Here is a 17474-nt window from a genome sequence, read left to right as displayed (position 1 = left end):
GGAACTAAGGGGCCTTGCCTGAACCATGAAAGAACCTCCTATTCCTCCTCCACCAAACTTTACAGTTGTCACCATGCATTGGAGCAGGTAGTGTTCTCTTGGCATCCGCCAAACCCAGATTTGTCCATCGTACTGAAGCAATAAGCATGATTCATCACTCCAGAGAACGTATTTCCACTGCTCCAGAGTCCAATTGCGGCAAGCTTTACACCACTCCAGCCGACGCTTGGCATTGCGCATGGTGATCTTAGGCGTGTGTGCGGCTGCTCAGCCATGGAAACCCATTTCATGAAGTTCCCGACTAACAGTTCTTGTGCTGACGTTGCTTCCAGAGGCAGTTTGGAACTCGGTAATGAGTGTTGCAACCTAAGACAGACTATTTTTATGTGCTTTAGCACTCAGAAGTCCCGTTCTGTGAGCTTGTGTGGCCTACCACTTTGCGGCTGAGCCGTTGTTGCTCCTATATGTTTCCACTTCACAACAGCACTTACAGTTGACCGGTGCAGACATTTTATGAATTTACTTGTTGGAAGGGTGGCATAGAATGCCACGTTGAATGTAACTGAGCTCTTCAGTAAGGCTATTCTACTGCCAATGTTTGTCTATGGAGATTACATGACTGTGTGATTTTATACACCTGTCAGCAACGTGTGTCGCTGAAATAGCTGAATCCACTCATTTGAATGAGTGTCCACATACTTTTGTATATATACTTTAGGGCCATAGAGGTGTGCTCAGGTGTTCCGCAAGGTTCTATTTTGGGCCCACTGTTGTTCATTTTGTATATCAACAACATTGGGGATCTTATTGAAACAGCGGATGTTAATTTATATGCAGATGATACTGTTCTTTATTCAAGTGGTATTAGTTTATCTTCAGCTTTTGAAAATGCCCAAAGAGCATTTAACATCATACAACAGAATCTGTATGATTTAAAGCTGGTTCTAAACTCAGGTAAAACAAAATGCATGGTATTTTCAAATGCCAGGCATGTTACTAATCATGTCATTGCTACATTGGCTGGACATACTATAGAGCAAGTTTATGTGTACAAATATTTGGGTGTCTGGGTTGATGATTAGCTGAACTTCACTCTGCATGTAGAGAACTTGATAAGGAGGCTCAAGCTGAGAATAGGTTTTTATTACCGGCATAAGACTTGTTTTTCTTTTGAGGCCAGGAAGGAGCTGGTACGATGTACATTACTGGTGGTTTTAGATTTTAGTGATGTTATATATATGTAGGCCTCAGCCACTACCCTGAGAGCACTTGATTCAGTGTATCATGCAGCCCTCAAAAACGTCTAACACATCATTTGGGATCTCTACAGTGCTGTTGGCTGGTCGTCATTGACCTTAAACACTGGTATACACTGATTTATAAGGCCATTGGGTAAAATGCCATTTTATCTCTGTTCTTTTTTAGTCAGGTTGGTAAATGAATAGCAATTACGGTCCCATTCTCATTTGCTTCTAACAGTACCAAAAATTAGAACAGGTCATGGTAGAAATAGTCTGGCTACTTTTTTTTTACTATCTAGCTACAGCCATGTCTATCAGGCATGCTTAGGCAAATATTTTTATAGTTAAACCAGCTTATCAGTTTCAGATTTAAACAGTAAATTGTTGTATTATTGTTTCTCATCACTGTTACCTAGTAAGCCAATAATTGTTATTTACATCTGTTTGGAATCCTAGCTTGCATAATGCCTATAATTATGTGAGATTGAAATGCATTCACAGTCATAATCATAACCAATGTCAACCCTCGTCAATTATGTTACACATTTTCTAACAAGTTACAAACACGAGGCGTGGCGCATAACAAGTTACCCTAGCGCCTGCTCACTAGCTAGCCAACTCCAGTCACGTGCTAATGTTTGCTGGTAAACCTAGCTTTAGGTGGCTGGTTGTAATGTTGTAGTTCGCTGTTTAGTAGTCATATCTAAAAAGAGAAGACGTTTTTTAATCAACATTCAATAGATCTCAGATTTTAAAACCTCTTCTATTTTAGTCATAGATATGGCTACCTGTAGTTGTTTAGCTAACTTAGCTAGCAAGTTAGCTACCTAAGTTGCAAACAGAAAAAAATAATTAGATCCCCCCCCCACTGTAACACAGTAGTATGTTAGCCAGCAATACACAATGTGGGGTTCAGTAAATAAACTGAAGTTAGCTAGCTAGCTAGCTAGGTGGCTTGCAGGAAAAACGACTTAGCTAGCCACCATATTTTTCATACAGCATCGGCTGTAGCTGAGCTTCTAGCTAAATCCAACTCGGTTTCGAATCCTCTTCACTATATTCCAGTTGAAACATGTATAGTTGAATGTCACCACGTAGCTAATAGAGCATCCAAAAATGCTCTATTATCAAATTGGTGTTGATGAGAGGGTTGACTCGAAGCCATTGTGGTCTGGTCAGTTCTTTCAGTTTTGCCCAAAGGATTGTTATTAGTGTCCGCCTCGCTTCAAAAAAGCCTGCCTTTGGGTAGGGAATGGGCCAGAGCACGAAGCACCGCCCCACACGTGTTTTAGTCTTTCAGAGACTGGAAAAAAATTGTCAGCTTGTATATTTAGAAATTAATCCGCTGATAGGAACATCACTGAAAGACATCCAATGGCTCTATCGAACAACAACAACCATATCGACACGCACAAAAAATGTATAGTGCGACCAGTATCACATAGAGCCTTTTGCGAAATGCCAGAAAGGACTAATTTCCTTTCAGATCCCACCCCGTCAATACACCAGAAGCAGTCATAGGGTGTATCATTCAGTGCATGAAGCCCAGACCTGCCTACAGTATAGTTATTGTACACACACACACCTGTTTGATACTCTATCAGAATTGTCATGTGTCATTCCAACATACAACAGCTGAATGTTAAGAGATGTGCTTAGCTTAGATGCTTAGTAGATGTTGGCACGGGTTATATAATATGAAGACACTAGGGCGAAAAGGATGCATTGTTTATGCATAGTGAAGCATACTTTGCTTGGAGTACTTCGGGCTAGTTTGCACCTGGTCACAGATCAATATTGTAGAGCCGCTCTCCTCCTCCCCACCAACCCTTTGGGTTAGATTGGTGCCAGGAAACTGCTTCTTGGGAGTTGGTGGACATTGGTCTTGTCATATACAGTAGAAGGAAGACAACAACAACATGCAGATGACTGAGATAACAAATCGTAACACACTCTCATATAGAAGAGGACCAGTATGCGGTGCAGTTTAGTTTGTCTACAGCTACTTCCTGTAGGTTACCATTGACCTATATGTTAATGAAGAACATTCTGCATTCATGTTGTAATCCATTTCACATTCATGTTGTAGCCCATTTTGCAAAAATAAAAGTAACCCTATTTAGCTGGCCGACTTAACTTCCCATAAAGTAGAGTGCTGTGTGTCAAATGGATAGACAAAGGTGTGTCAGAAATGATTAGGTTAGAGAAAGGGTAGCAACTTTTAGCAGCATTACTTGGTTGTCAACGATATACTGCGAAGGGAGGATAAGGGGTGAAATTGAGAGATTGGTGATACATGATACACACCTGTCTATGTATTATGCATACAGATGCATATGCAATAGTCACAACTCCTATTGAAAGAGGAAATTCCCCTGGGCCTGGGTTAAAGTCGACTTCTACTAACTGAGGCGTGCATTGTACACACTGTCAACATGCACACTTCCTCATAGTGTAGGGCACCAGCAACCTTTGGAACTGCTAAACATACAGAGACAAGGAGAGTACGAACAAAAGACTTCAAAGTGAAATAAAAATAAAGGAAATAAAAAATATAGGTTGAAAGTAAAGAGGCAAGGAAGGATAGAATTGAGAGAGTGAGAGAAAGTTATGGGGACTTCAACTTGACCAAATGATCCGCTGCCATTTCCTCTAGCAGTGGTGTCCGCCTGGGTAGAGGTGAACTGCAAAACGAACCAAGCAGTGGATTGTTCTATCAAACACAATTTGAGGACACGATCAGTGGATATACCTACAGGTTGATTCTGATTGGGCAAGAGATTGCACATTGGTGAGTACCGGTATGTTAGTCGGTCTGACTAACATGTGTTCTACATGTGTTGAGTTCAAGGTTGCACTACGCAGCATTACCTGTGGGATTCTGACCTAGGCCTATGATCAGAGGCACAGAAATAATGTTGCATCAGGCAAAGTAAAGCTAAATGGATATTGGTAAATACACTGTAAAAGTAAGATAAATACCTGATAGAGAAAGAGGACAAAAACCTGAAAAGAATCACTAAGTGTATAAACCATTGCACAGTTTGCAGGGGGGTTATTAGATCAAGAGAAAGTGTATTGTCTATTCTGTTTTTATCAAACCTTGATCATTTTTGCCATAGCAGATTTCTTTAGAATCATCTCAATAGTTGTGTAAGAGGCACATTTAAAATATTTCCCGTCAATAAACATCACATGATGGGAAGGGTGGAGAAATATGTGATCTACTTGACAGGATGCTGGTGCTATCAAACTAACACAATTTTACTTTTACTTCCTGTGGTTAGTGGTAACAGCACAACAACTGTGTTTGGTGACTTCCTCTTGTTATAACGAAATCAAGACATCAGACTTGCCATAAATACAGTCCTTTTTGAGTACAGTCCTATTTGAGTATAAAAAGGACTATTTGTGCCACAGGTGGTTGTGACTGAAACACAAGGCTGTGCTTGTGTTTCAGTGCCCTCCATAGGTTTGGGTTACACTCTGCAATGCTGATGGGAAAGGGAAAGGGGGATACCTAGTCAGTTGTACAACTGAATGCATTCAACTGAAATGTGTCTTCCGCATTTAAACCAATCCCTCTGAATCAGAGAGGTGCGGAGGGCTGCATTAATCAACTTCCACGTCTTCGGCGCAGGGAACAACTCACTATATACAGCAAAGAGCAATACTGTACTACATTGCAGCCACTGTAAAAGCCCAGTATATAGACTTGATTAATTGTTAGCTCAACTGAGTTAGCTTGTTGCATGTAAGCTATTTATGAACACATATGATCAAATAATACAATAAAAGGTAGGTAATAATAAAATAATACATGACAGAACAATATTGTGTTCGATGTGTGTCTTCTTTCCTAGTGTTCTAACATTGCACAACCACGAGCTGCAGGATACGGCAAACACAATACGTCAGATTTTAGATAAGCTTTCGAACCTAATATTCAGTCAGATTACCAGCAACTACAATTACTTAGGAGTTGAGGTAAAAGAGAGAGAGAGAGAGTTAACACCAAGTCAGATATTTTATTTGCCCTAATACACTTCAGTGGGGGAAAAAGCAGGTGTTCATGATACGTAGTAACCTGTTATTGAGATAATGAATGACATCGACACTGGGACTAGTAGGGGCTTGTCAGTTGGTGAACTCTGGCTTTTAGGAGGGTAGTGTGTATGAGAACAGGACACAGAATCTGACCAAAGTTAATTTCACACAATCTGGAATCGTCCCAAATGTTGAGTCTGGGAATAGGTGCAGTACCTACAGTAGGCTACTGGTTAGATTCAAAGTGAACAGTGGACAGAGAGCCCCAGGTTGGGCGAATGTGTACAGGCCAATCCAGTCATTGACAGTTCAGACACACAATGCCCAGCCCCCGAGTTCCCAGAGGCTTAAAATACCCCCTCAGTGTTTGCACTTGCGATGAGGGGTGGTCCTAGTTGTACACCAAGTCACATTTCACTGGACAGGGGATCCCAAGAGGACAGCATGACCCAAATCTAGAATGGACGGTTAGGAGCAATTCCCTCTATAACTCAGAAGAGCACGGATGCAGATTCCATACTGATCAAAAATGGAAACACAACATGTAAAGTTTTGGTCCCATGTTTTATGAACTGAAATATGCACAAAAAGCTTATTTCTCTCAAATTGTGTGCAAAAATGTGTTTACATCCCTGTTAGTGAGCCTTTCTCCTTTGCCAAGCTAATCCATCCACTTGACAGGTGTGACATATCAAGAAGCTAATTAAACAGCATGATCATTACACATGTGCACCTTGTGCTGGGGACAATAAAGATCACTCTAAAATGTGCAGTTTTGTCGCACAACACAATGCCACAGATGTCTCAAGTTGTGAGGGAGCGTTCAATTGGCATGCTGACCGCAGGAATGTCCACCAGAGCTGTTGCCAGAAAATTTCATTTAATTTCTCTATCAGCCCAGAAACTCCACGTCTGGCTTCTTCACCTACGGGGTCCTCTGAGACCAACCACCCAGACAGCCGATGAAATTGAGGAGTATTTCTGTCGGTAATAAAGCCAGTTTGTGGGGAAAAACTCATTCTGATTGGCTGGGCCTAGCTCCCCAGGAGGTGGGCATATGCCCTCCCAGTCATCTGAAATCCATAGATTAGGGGCTAATTAAAATATTTCAATTGACTGATTCCCTTATATAAACTGTAACTCAGTAAAAAATTTGCCATTTTTGCATTTATATTTTTGTTCAGTAAAGTTATTGTTTTGACTTAGGTGTCAGTAAAAATAGACCTGGATCTATCATTGAAGTGAAGGGTTTGTGTGTTGGCATTCACACTCTATTAGCCTCTGATTTAGCCCACAATTCAGAATCTTCAAATTATCACATTATGACAAAGATTAGGAAAAGACACTGAAGACTCTGTCCACTTGTTTATGATGTTTTATAGGCCTACTGGGCCACTAAATATTCCATTACCATCACAGGGCATACTACACCCTGTTCAATGAAAAAAGTGGTAGTGGAACCCAAACTGTCATTCTTAAGCTACAGCACACAACATTCCTACAATGTTTCCACAACCACGCTAGTTTTGGAAATCCCAGACCTTGGACCAACGTAAGCTAGACAATGGCACAAGGTCTTGGGACGATGTCAGATTCTCATTTCAAAAGGAGAAAACATTTTGCAGGGAGGGTCCTCTTCAGACAACTCTCAACAAATCACGAGTTTGGTTGAAACGGGTTTAAAATGCGGTGCTCATGTTTAGCTAGGGCAACAAGCGGATACGGCAGTGACGTCACCGGTGACGCACAGCCCATTTCCGTCTCGTCCTCTCTGTCCCAACTGACCCCGGAACAAAAACAGACATGTAAGCCGGAACATCGGGGGAGGCGTCCCCTCCCAACACTGTGGGGTTGTATCATCAGGGAGATTTCCCATGAGGCATTCCGTGTCCTGTCATTTTGGTCAGCTATAAATAGTCTAGCTAGATGCATTCCCATCCAGATCCATGATGTGCACATACAGCCTGTGTCTCTGGTACAGTATGTAAACTGACAGGCAGACAGATGGGAGAGCATGAATACTGGATAGTAGTGACACAGGGATGACCTTCACGAGACAGGGAATCAGGTGCTTGAGGTTCAGGTGTGATGCTGCTATGACATTCAGGGACGGTATCTCGGACTAAAATCAACAACCAAAAAATGATCAACGCAAAACAATCTTAAGTAGTTGAAGTTTGGATGTTGACATTTGAGTCATTCCTTTCAATTAATTGTATTCCTTAAAAAAAAAATCTAAACTATTTCTCCCCCTCTCTTCCAGACAAAGAGAGCTAGGATGGAGGGAGAGAGTCCTCAGAGAAGAAGCTGGAGCTTTTCCTCTTTCTATCCCAAACGTGAGCATCCATGTCATCCTTCTATTCACTGGCCCAGGTGTTCAAAACAGGCAGATGGCACTTGCCTTGACAAAAAAAAAATTTTTTTAACTGTCTTGACGGTGTGTCAGTGTTATCATTTATTAAATCATATTTATTAATTTATTATTAGATTATTTTAGCTAAGTTGATACATACAGTACTTGCATGACCATTCATGATTACTGTCCATTTTTTCGAAACTGTGATTAAACATTCCTTCATATACATGTACATCACAGAAGTTTGGTGTAAATTCCAAAAGAGGTTGAAGTAGAACTTCTTGATGCTTAATGTCAATCCAAGGTAAACAGCTAACAGATGGCCAAGAGACTGGATTTAGACGGAGAGGGCAGCAGTTCTACTCCTCTGTGCGTGAGGCCTCAAAAAAAGGTGAGTGGCCCGTCACCTAAACATCTACCATTGCTCTCTCTTTCTCCTTCTCTCTCTAAACATGAACAGTGTTATACCGAACATGCAAGTAAAGGATGAATTGCTGTTGTTGTGGTTCTTCTTCTTCTAGAGAGGGTTCTAGAGGAGAGGGAGGAGGTTGATGCTCCTGTGACGGGCGCCTCAGGAGGACCCACACATCTGGTCCAGCTGAGACCGATGGCTGACCGGCTAAAAAGTAAACATACCTTACTATTCACCTAACTATTCTCAACATCATGGATGCTATGATCAAATCAAAGCAATGTTATCTGTCACATGCTTCATAAACAACAGGTATAGACTAACAGTGAAATGCTTACTTACTGGCCCTTCCCAACAATGCAGAGAGAGAAAAAAAAGAAATAATAGAAAAACATAATAACACAAGGAATAAATACACCATGAGTAACAATAACTTGGCTATATACACAGGGTACCAGTACTGAGTTGATCTGTAGGGGTACGAGGTAATTGATGTAGATATGGACATATAGGTAGGGATAAAGTGATAACTGGACAGATAACAAACGGTAACAGCAGAGTATGTGATGAGTCAAAAGAGTTTAAAGGGTCAATGCAAATAGTTAAATAGTTAACCAATAGCTACGTGGGCAAACGATTTAGCAGTCTTATGGCTTGGGGGTAGAAGCTGGTCAGGGTCCTGTTGGTTCCAGACTGCATCGGTACCGCTTGCTGTGCAGTAGCTGAGGGAACAGTCTATGACTTGGGTGGCTGGAGTCTTTGACCATTTTTAAGGCCTTCGTCTGACACTGCCTGGTGAAGAGGTTATGGATTGCAGGGAGCACGGCCCTAGTGATGTACTGGGCTGTACGCACTACCCTCTGTAGCGCTTTGCGGTCGGATGCTAAGCAGTTGCCATACCAAGCGGTGATGTAGCCAGTCAAGATGCTCTCAATGGTGCAGCTGTAGAATGTTTTGAGGATCTGAAAGCCCATGCCAAATCTTTGCAGCCTCCTGATGGGGAAGAGGCAGTGTTGTGCCTTGTCCACGACTGTTTTGGTGTGTGTGGACCATGATCATTCCTTAGTGATGTGGACACCGAGGAACGAAGCTCTCGACCCACTCCACTACAGCCCTGTCGATGTGGATGGGGCGTGCTCGGCCTTCCATTTCCTGTAGTCCACGATCAGCTCCTTTGTCTTGCCAACGTTGATGGAGAGGTTGTTGTGCTGGCACCACACTGCCAGGTCACTGACCTCCTCCCTATAGGCTGTCTCATCATCGTTGGTGATCAGGCTAAACACTGTCGTGTCGTCAGCAAGCTTAACGATGGTGTTGGAGTTGTGCGCGGCCACGTAGTCGTGGGTGAACATGGAGTAGAGGAGGCGACAAAGCACGCACCCCTGAGGGACCCCTGTGTTGAGGGTCAGCGTGGCAGATGTGTTGTTGCCTACCCTCACCACCTGGGGGCGGCCCGTCAGGAAGTCCAGGATGATGCTTCACTGTATGTGTTGAATAATGTCACTAATCACTAATCTGTATAGAATAAGTGTATAGGACATGTGTATAGGATAGCTTGTGCATGTAGGATCTTGCGTTAAAAAGAGGAAATGGAGAGAGGGCAATTCATGGTGAGAACCATCATTATGGAACTATTGGTGGCATTTGATCATGTAGGCTACTACCAAAAAACAAGCTACTACCAAAATAATAGTTCAAAATACAAGTTGATAACATCTAGGAATGAGTTTGGAGACCTCATGTTGGTGTGTTCTTCAACTTCCTCTCACTTGCAATTCAGTCATAATTCACTGTTTTTATGTGCACTAGTATGCCTACATAACTACTGAAAACAAGAAGTGTCACTTTATTTATGGCTGTGAACCAGCAATATTAGGCTATTTGAGGAAGAAAACTTAAAGAATAGGGATGAAATATGTTTTGTCTACTTTTCTTTAAAAGAAAACAACAGTGTAATTTCTTGAATTATGAATCATTTGCACCTAAGGTCATGTGCTTGATGATTAATCATTGTTTACCTGAGTAGGAGAAGCACACCTGTAAATGCATAGAGGGGATTTGATTCAATTGGCCCGGGTTGCATTGGGTTATGGCCCATCACGTGACTGGGGCCAAACCGGTGAGGGAGGCGCGCCCTGCTCAAATCGAACCATAATCTTTCCATAAAATTTATGTTTGAATTTTCAAAATAGTGAATCCCTTCATAAAAAGGCATGTGCAAGACAAACAGCTAACATAATGAGGGTCACGTTCCCTTACTCAGACGTTGCATGCATCAACCAATGCCACGTCATCGACTGTGCCATCGAGCACCAGATTGCTATAACATATGGGTCGTGCTCCCCTGCTCAAACTTTGCTGACACATACCATATCTTACAACGTCTGGATAAGTATTTTAAGTAACAGCTAACCACATATGTTATAGCAATCTGGTGCCCAATGGCCCAGTCAATGATGTGGCACGCAACCATTGGTTGATGCATTCCACATCTAAGCAGGGGAACGTGACCAACATGTGGTTAGCAGATATGTAAAATACCTATCCAGGCGTTGTAAGATTTGGCATGTTTCAGCAACACCTGGAAAGAGAAACGCGACGAAATCTTAGATAACATCCCAACATGAGGCTCCGCATATACCCATTTTATTTGGGCTTCACATGAAACCTATTTTTATTCTTAGAATTGTTTTTATTTTTACAATGTCAACTAACTCATTCCACTACCCAAGAATAGTAAAGCCCCCTTTACTGGCTCAATTAGCCGACCAGAAAGCCTGTTACCAACCCTTAGTAAACTTCTGGAAAAAATTGTGTTTGACCAGATACAATGGTATTTTACAGTAAACAAATTGACAACAGAATTTCAGCATGCTTATAGGGAAGGACACTCAACAAGCACAGCACTTGCCCAAATGACTGATGATTGGCTGAGAGAAATTGATGATAAAATGATTGTGGGGGCTGTCTTTTTAGACTTCAGTGCTCCTTTTGACATTATTGATCATAGTCTACTGCTGGAAAAACGTATGCGTTATGACTTTACACCCCCTGCTATAATGTGGATAAAGAGTTTACTTGTCTAACAGAACACAGAGGGCGTTCTGTAATGGAACCATGTCAAATATAATCCAGTTAGAATCGGGAATTCCCCAGGTTAGCTGTTTAGGCCCCTTGCTTTTTTCAATTTTTACTAACGACATGCCACTCACTTTGAGTAAAGCCAGAGATTCTATGTATGCGAATGACTCAACACTATACACGTCAGCTACTACAGCGACTGAAATGACTGCAACACTCAACAAAGAACTGCAGTTAGTTTCAGAGTGGATGGCAAGGAATAAGTTAGCCCTAAATATTTCTAAAACTACAAGCATTGTATTTGGAACAAAACCCTAAACCTCAACTAAATCTTGTAATAAATAATGTGGAAATTAAGCAAGTTGAGATGACAACACTGCTTGGAGTAACACTAGATTGTAAACTGTCATGGTCAAAACATATTGATGCAGTAGTAGCTAAGATGGGGAGAAGTCTGTCTATAATAAAGCGATGCTCTGCCTTCTTAACAACAATATCAACAAGGCAGGTCCTACAGGCCCTAGTTTTGTCGCACCTTGACTACTGTTCAGTCGTGTGGTCAGGTGCAACAAAAAAGGTCTTAGGAAAATTGCAATTGGCTCAGAACAGGGCAGCACGGCTGGCCCTTGGATGTACACAGAGAGCTAATATTAATAAAATGCATGTCAATCTCCTGGCTGAAAGTGGAGGAGAGATTGACTTCATCACTACTTTTATTTATGAGAGGTATTGACATGTTGAATGCACCGAGCTGTCTGTCTGAACTACTGGCACATAGCTCGGACACCCATGCATACCCCACGAGACATGCCACAAGAGGTCTCTTCACAGTCCCCAAGTCCAGAACAGACTCTGGGAGGCACACAGTACTACATAGAGCCATGACTACATGGAACTCTATTCCACATCAAGTAACTGATGCAAGCAGTAAAATTAGATTTAAAAAACAGATAAAAAAACACCTTATGGAACAGCGAGGACTGTGAAGCAACACAAACATTGACACAGACACATGCATACACACGTGCACACACACACACACACACACACACACACACACACACACACACACACACACACACACACACACACACACACACACACATAACATACGCACTATACATACACATGGATTTAGAAATGTAGATATGTGGTAGTGGTGGAGTATGGGCCTGAGGCACACAGTGTGTTGTGAAATCTGTGTATGTATTGTAATGTTTTAAAATTGTATAAACTGCCTTCATTTTGCTGGACCCCAGGAAGAGCAGCTTCTGCTTTGGCAGCAGCTAATGGGGGATCCATAATAAATACAAATATAAACTCAAGGATAGATTGGTAACTTTTGTTCTAATTTGGCACACAAAAACTAGAGGTCATGCATAACTTGGATCAAAAATAATGTCACTGATCGTCCTATAGGTGGCGCTGTTATAAGCAGTCTCACTTAAACCCTCATATCCGCGTCCCGTTTGACCTAGAGACTCAAACTATGTTTGTAGGTATCTTTCCTCATGCTGGCCAAATTTGCCTTAATGGGACTTAATAAGGTCTGTCAGGATAGATTTTCATCTGTATTGAACTTTCTTTTTTTTGGTGAAAAATGTCTTCTCATGAACCATATGTCCAAATATCTCCAAGTGGATTGGTTAATAGATGGCTGACTTATTTATAAATCAGGAAATCAGATATTACATGTCCATGTAAGTCCTTTGTAATTCCACTGCATAATGGCCTATTACCATGATGAACCATGTTAGGTTTGGCATTGATGTCTTATAAAATAAGGAACCTATTAACAATTAACTTTTTGGATTATGTAATGCTAATGCTTAAAAAATCATAAAACATATTCTTCTCATGGACTAGAAGTTAGATTCACTCCAAATGTTGTATCATCACAATAGTCCCTAAAGAGTTTGAGAAAATAGTGTTACTGCATTCAAAGATGGCCACACCATATCAGTAGATTCATATTAGCACATATACTAATATGAAGAAAAAATAAACTTTAAAAATCTTCTTCTCATGAACCATAGGACCAAATTACAGCATGGCACATGTCTTAACTTCTTTGGGAAAGGGGGCAGTATTTTCAGGTCCGGATGAAAAGCATGCCCAAAGTAAACTAGGTAAACCAGGTAAACCAGAAGCTAGGATAAGCATATGATTAGTAGATTTAGATAGAAAACACTCTAAAGTTTCTAAAACTGTTAAGATCATGTCTGTGAGTACAACAGCACTTATTTGGCAGGCGAAACCCCGAGGACAAATCATCCGGGAATTTTTTGTTGTAGAGATGGCTGTGTTTTCAATTAGTTTCTATGGGATAATAGATTTATGAGGCATCTGTTTGCAGATCCTATGGCTTCCACTAGATGTCTAAAGTCTTTAGAAATTGGTTGATGTTTTTCCTTTGAGAAATGAAGAAGAAGCCCTTTCTTTTCTGGGTGTCAAACCTAGTGGACTGTTTTGTTTGGGACACGCGACCTGGAACTCGCTCCACTTTCATTTTATCCCTTATTGAACGCAGTATATTACAGTCTTAAATTTGATCGATTATTTACGTTTTAAAATACCTAAAGTTGGATTAGGAAAGTTGTTTGAAATGTTTGGACAAAGTTTACAGGTAACTTATTAGATAATTTGTAGTCATGTTGGGCAAGTTGGAACTGGTGTTTTTCTGAATCGAACGCGCCAAATAAATGGACATTTTGGGGATATAACAAAGGAATTAATCGAACAAAAGGGCAATTTGTGATGTTTCTGGGACATATTGGAGTGCCAACAGAAGAAGACCTTCAAAGGTAAGGCAAGAACTATATTGTTATTTCTGAGTTTTGTGTCACGCCTGGCTGGTTGAAAAATGTTTGTCATACATTTATATGATGGGTCGCTGTCCAGATAATCGCATGGTTTGCTTTCGCCGTAAAGCCTTTTTGAAATATGAAACGGTGGTTGGATTAACAAGAAGTTAAGCTTCATTTGGGTGTATTGCACTTGTGATTTTATGAAAGTTAAATAAAATTTAAAATTTAATTTGAATTTGGCGCTCTGCCATTTCACCGGATGTTGTCAAATTGATCCCGCTAACGGGATTTGATCCATAAAAAGTCTTTAACTTAATTTGAGAAAATCTAAGTGTTGGTTGAGTTATTGACAAATCAGAAAGTCCATTTAAACCACTGTAAATCCACTCCAGAGGGGCCTATCAACTTGAAACATTTCATCGCTGTCATGAATGTCCTTAAGATACATTTGGTATTGTGTCAAAAAACAAGGAAACTATAAATAACTCATTCTTCATCTGCAATCATCTTCTCCTCTTGAACCATAAGTCAGATTCACTTCAGATTTTGTATTTAGACTCATTACATCATCTTTAATGGTTTTGAGAAAAGATTGTTGCAGCATTCAAATATGGCCACACTGTACCTATAGATGCACTTTAGCACATATGCTAAAGCTAAAAAATACTTTAATCTTCTAATAATGCCATCACTGATTGCACATAATGTAAGATAGTTCTTACATGACAGAGTGCTTGCTTTGTTATCCAACTGATCTTGTGTCCTTTCTGTCATCCTGTGAACCCCGTTCATTGCTGCTCGCAGCTATATTTTTTACTATTGTCTTCTTGACTCACGAGATGCAACGACCTGTAATTCTACAGTTACTATCAAATGAATAGTTATACACATTGGTAGCGCGTAATTGTATCCGATGAAGCACATCCACGTGAAGGGAAAAGGGTGACAATTGGTAAAACATAGGCGCGCGCATGCGCACAGTTACAGTGTAACTCGACATCCAGCGAAGCCAACCCGTGAACAGCATGCGTTGTGTACTCTCCTTACGCTACAAACGGAATGAGGTCGATAAAACAAATAGTCTGAGGAAACGATCCAGAGAAATAAGATAACATTGAGTGTTAAACCTGTGAGAGCCATGAGTGGAGATGAAGTGCAGAGGAGGATTCGAAAAACACATGGACTAAAACATACGAAGCAGAGATGGAGTGAGTAGACTATCATTACATCAACCTAATGTATAGTCTTAAAAATGTAAATTGTTTCCATCAACTGTTAAAGCTGTTTCAATGAAGTCACAACTCGCGGTCCGACTCCGCTAGTGCCAACAAGTGATAGGCTAGCGCAACATTGTAGTCATTTTCGGGCTAAAAGTTTATTTGCCGTGGGAAAATGCTTTTCAATGACGATCCTCTTGTTAAGAGAGGCAAATAACCTGAACAGCTTTTCTGTTGACTTAACATGGTGTGGCCACTACGCATGAAGCTGGGCTGAGTAGCCTATAATGTCGCGTTCAAAACAACTGGGACCTCGGAAATCTTCGACTTCAGTGCGTTCAAGACAACTGGGAACTTGGGAAAAACGAGCTCTGACTGGGAAAATCGCTTTGAACGGTCATCCAACTATGAATTTCAAGTCGGGAACTCGGGCATCCTTCTAGAGCTCCGACTTTCCAACCTGTACATCACTGCCGTCATGATTTGACATCGTTTTTACCCGAGCCGAGTTCCCAAATGGATTGAAAGCACCATTATTGCACCTTCCCAGATGATCAGGACACTGCAAGATCTGGCATGAGAATGCCTTGGGAAATATATCTCTATCCATCGACGTGTGAGGGCCCTGTACTCCTCTAATTATACCATTATCCGAAATTATATATGGAGAAGATTGAAGTACTGCAATTTTTTTTATTAAACTGCTTTTTTTGTCATTTGGCTAGCTAATGTAAAAGCAACCCATTGGATTCAACAACACTTCCTGTAGCTACTAGCATGCTGATGGAAATGTCCAGTTTAATTTTTTAAAAACGATCAGTATTCCAATCATCTCGATTTACCATTCATTTGAAAATAATTAGGAGTACAGCGACATATTCCACCCCTGATTTAAGGCATGTTTCCCCAGCCATATACCACGCCAGCCTCTGGCTGTCCACATTTTGGTATTGCCTAAAACTGTTCAGACTGGAGTGAAGAAATACATTTAGGTTGAGTAGACCTAACTATATGTATCTAACAGCACTATATTTGATGGGGGTTCTTCTTTCTAACATTGTAAATCACTTCCTTGTTGAAACATACATTCCATATGTTTCCACCTCACTTGTGATATGTCTTAACTCTATTGTTCTATTTGTAGCCCTGTCTGCTAGTTTTTTTGCCTTGATTTAGTAACCCATGCTCAGTGGCGTAAAGTACTTAATTTTAAGTAAAAAATACTTGAAAGTACTAATTAAGTAGATTTTCAGGGATATCTGTTCTTTGCTATTTATATTTGTGACAACATTTACTTCACTACATTCCCAAAGAAAATAAGGTACTTTTTACTCCATACACTTGTTACATTTCGAATGCTTAGCAGGACATGAAAATGGTCCTACTCACACACTTATCAAGAGACATCCCTGCTCATCCATGCTGCCTGATCTGACTGACTCACTAAACACAAATGCTTTGTTTGTAAATTATGTTGGAGTGTGCCCCTGGCTATCCATAAATTAAAAAAAAAAACAAGAAAATGGTGCCATCTGGTATGCTTATTATAAGGAATGTGAAAGGATATATACTTTTTCTTTTGATACTTAAGTATATTTTAGCAATTCCATTTACTTTTGATACTTAAGTATATTTAAAACCAAGTACTTTTAGACTTTTACTCAAGTAGTATGTTACTGGGGGACAATTGGGTACTTTTTCCACCACTGCCCATGCTACAGATGATCCCTCCCCTTTGAAGGCCATTGCACCTTTCAAATAAATTGCAGTTGGTCGACTAGTATGGCATTACGGGGACCTTTAACAGCTGACTGCACATATTAGGGACTGGAATGTGGCTGTTGACACAAAAATGAATTAGAGATGAGTGAGACTGTTTTGGTGTACATTTTTGAAGCCGCAGGACCAAAACCATGAAGCATGGACTTTAGCAAACTATTTTGGTCATATCTCAAGTGCAATAATACTTTAAAAGATTACATTCAGGTAAAGGTTTAGGGAAGCAGAGAGTGAGTTTGAGAGAAAGAGGGAGTGAGAGTCATGCCAGAATAAAGTTACCTATCCCTCTTTGGATGTAGTTGAGGCTTGCTGGCTGCCAGAGATGATGTTGTAACATGTTATATAGCCTGAGGGAAAGGCAGCACGCCCTATGATGGAGAATGGCTGTTACACCTACGCAGTATGTAAGCCTTGCTGTTCATATATTCTTCTAGTGCAGTGTTTCCCAAGCCTCTTTTCGAGTAACCCAGACAGTTCCACTTATTTTATGAATTCCTGAACTAGCCCATCTGATTCAAATACTGAAGGGCTTGG

General features: G+C 40.8%; 1 protein-coding gene across 2 annotated transcripts in view; it reads left to right on the top strand.

The window, feature by feature from the left end:
* The first annotated feature begins 3668 nt into the window (after nucleotides 1-3668).
* The window catches only part of LOC112215944 (DENN domain-containing protein 2D), a 34319-nt gene continuing 20513 nt past the window's right edge, over nucleotides 3669-17474 (top strand). Inside the window, exons 1-4 of one of the 2 annotated variants that reach the window (XM_024375457.2) lie at nucleotides 3669-4032; nucleotides 7552-7624; nucleotides 7949-8035; nucleotides 8166-8270. In XM_024375457.2, the coding sequence (XP_024231225.1) occupies nucleotides 7567-7624; nucleotides 7949-8035; nucleotides 8166-8270 (250 nt within the window). In that variant the 5' untranslated portion in view covers nucleotides 3669-4032; nucleotides 7552-7566. Of the gene's footprint in view, nucleotides 4033-7551; nucleotides 7625-7948; nucleotides 8036-8165; nucleotides 8271-14928; nucleotides 15153-17474 lie in introns of those variants that run through there. The other variant, XM_024375458.2, reaches the window with a different exon arrangement.

This window comes from Oncorhynchus tshawytscha, linkage group LG16, assembly GCF_018296145.1.
Source record: "Oncorhynchus tshawytscha isolate Ot180627B linkage group LG16, Otsh_v2.0, whole genome shotgun sequence".
Taxonomy (NCBI): Eukaryota; Metazoa; Chordata; class Actinopteri; order Salmoniformes; family Salmonidae; genus Oncorhynchus; species Oncorhynchus tshawytscha.
The sequence above is the reverse complement of the archived record's forward strand: the minus strand, read 5'-3'. Positions and strand labels throughout refer to the sequence as shown.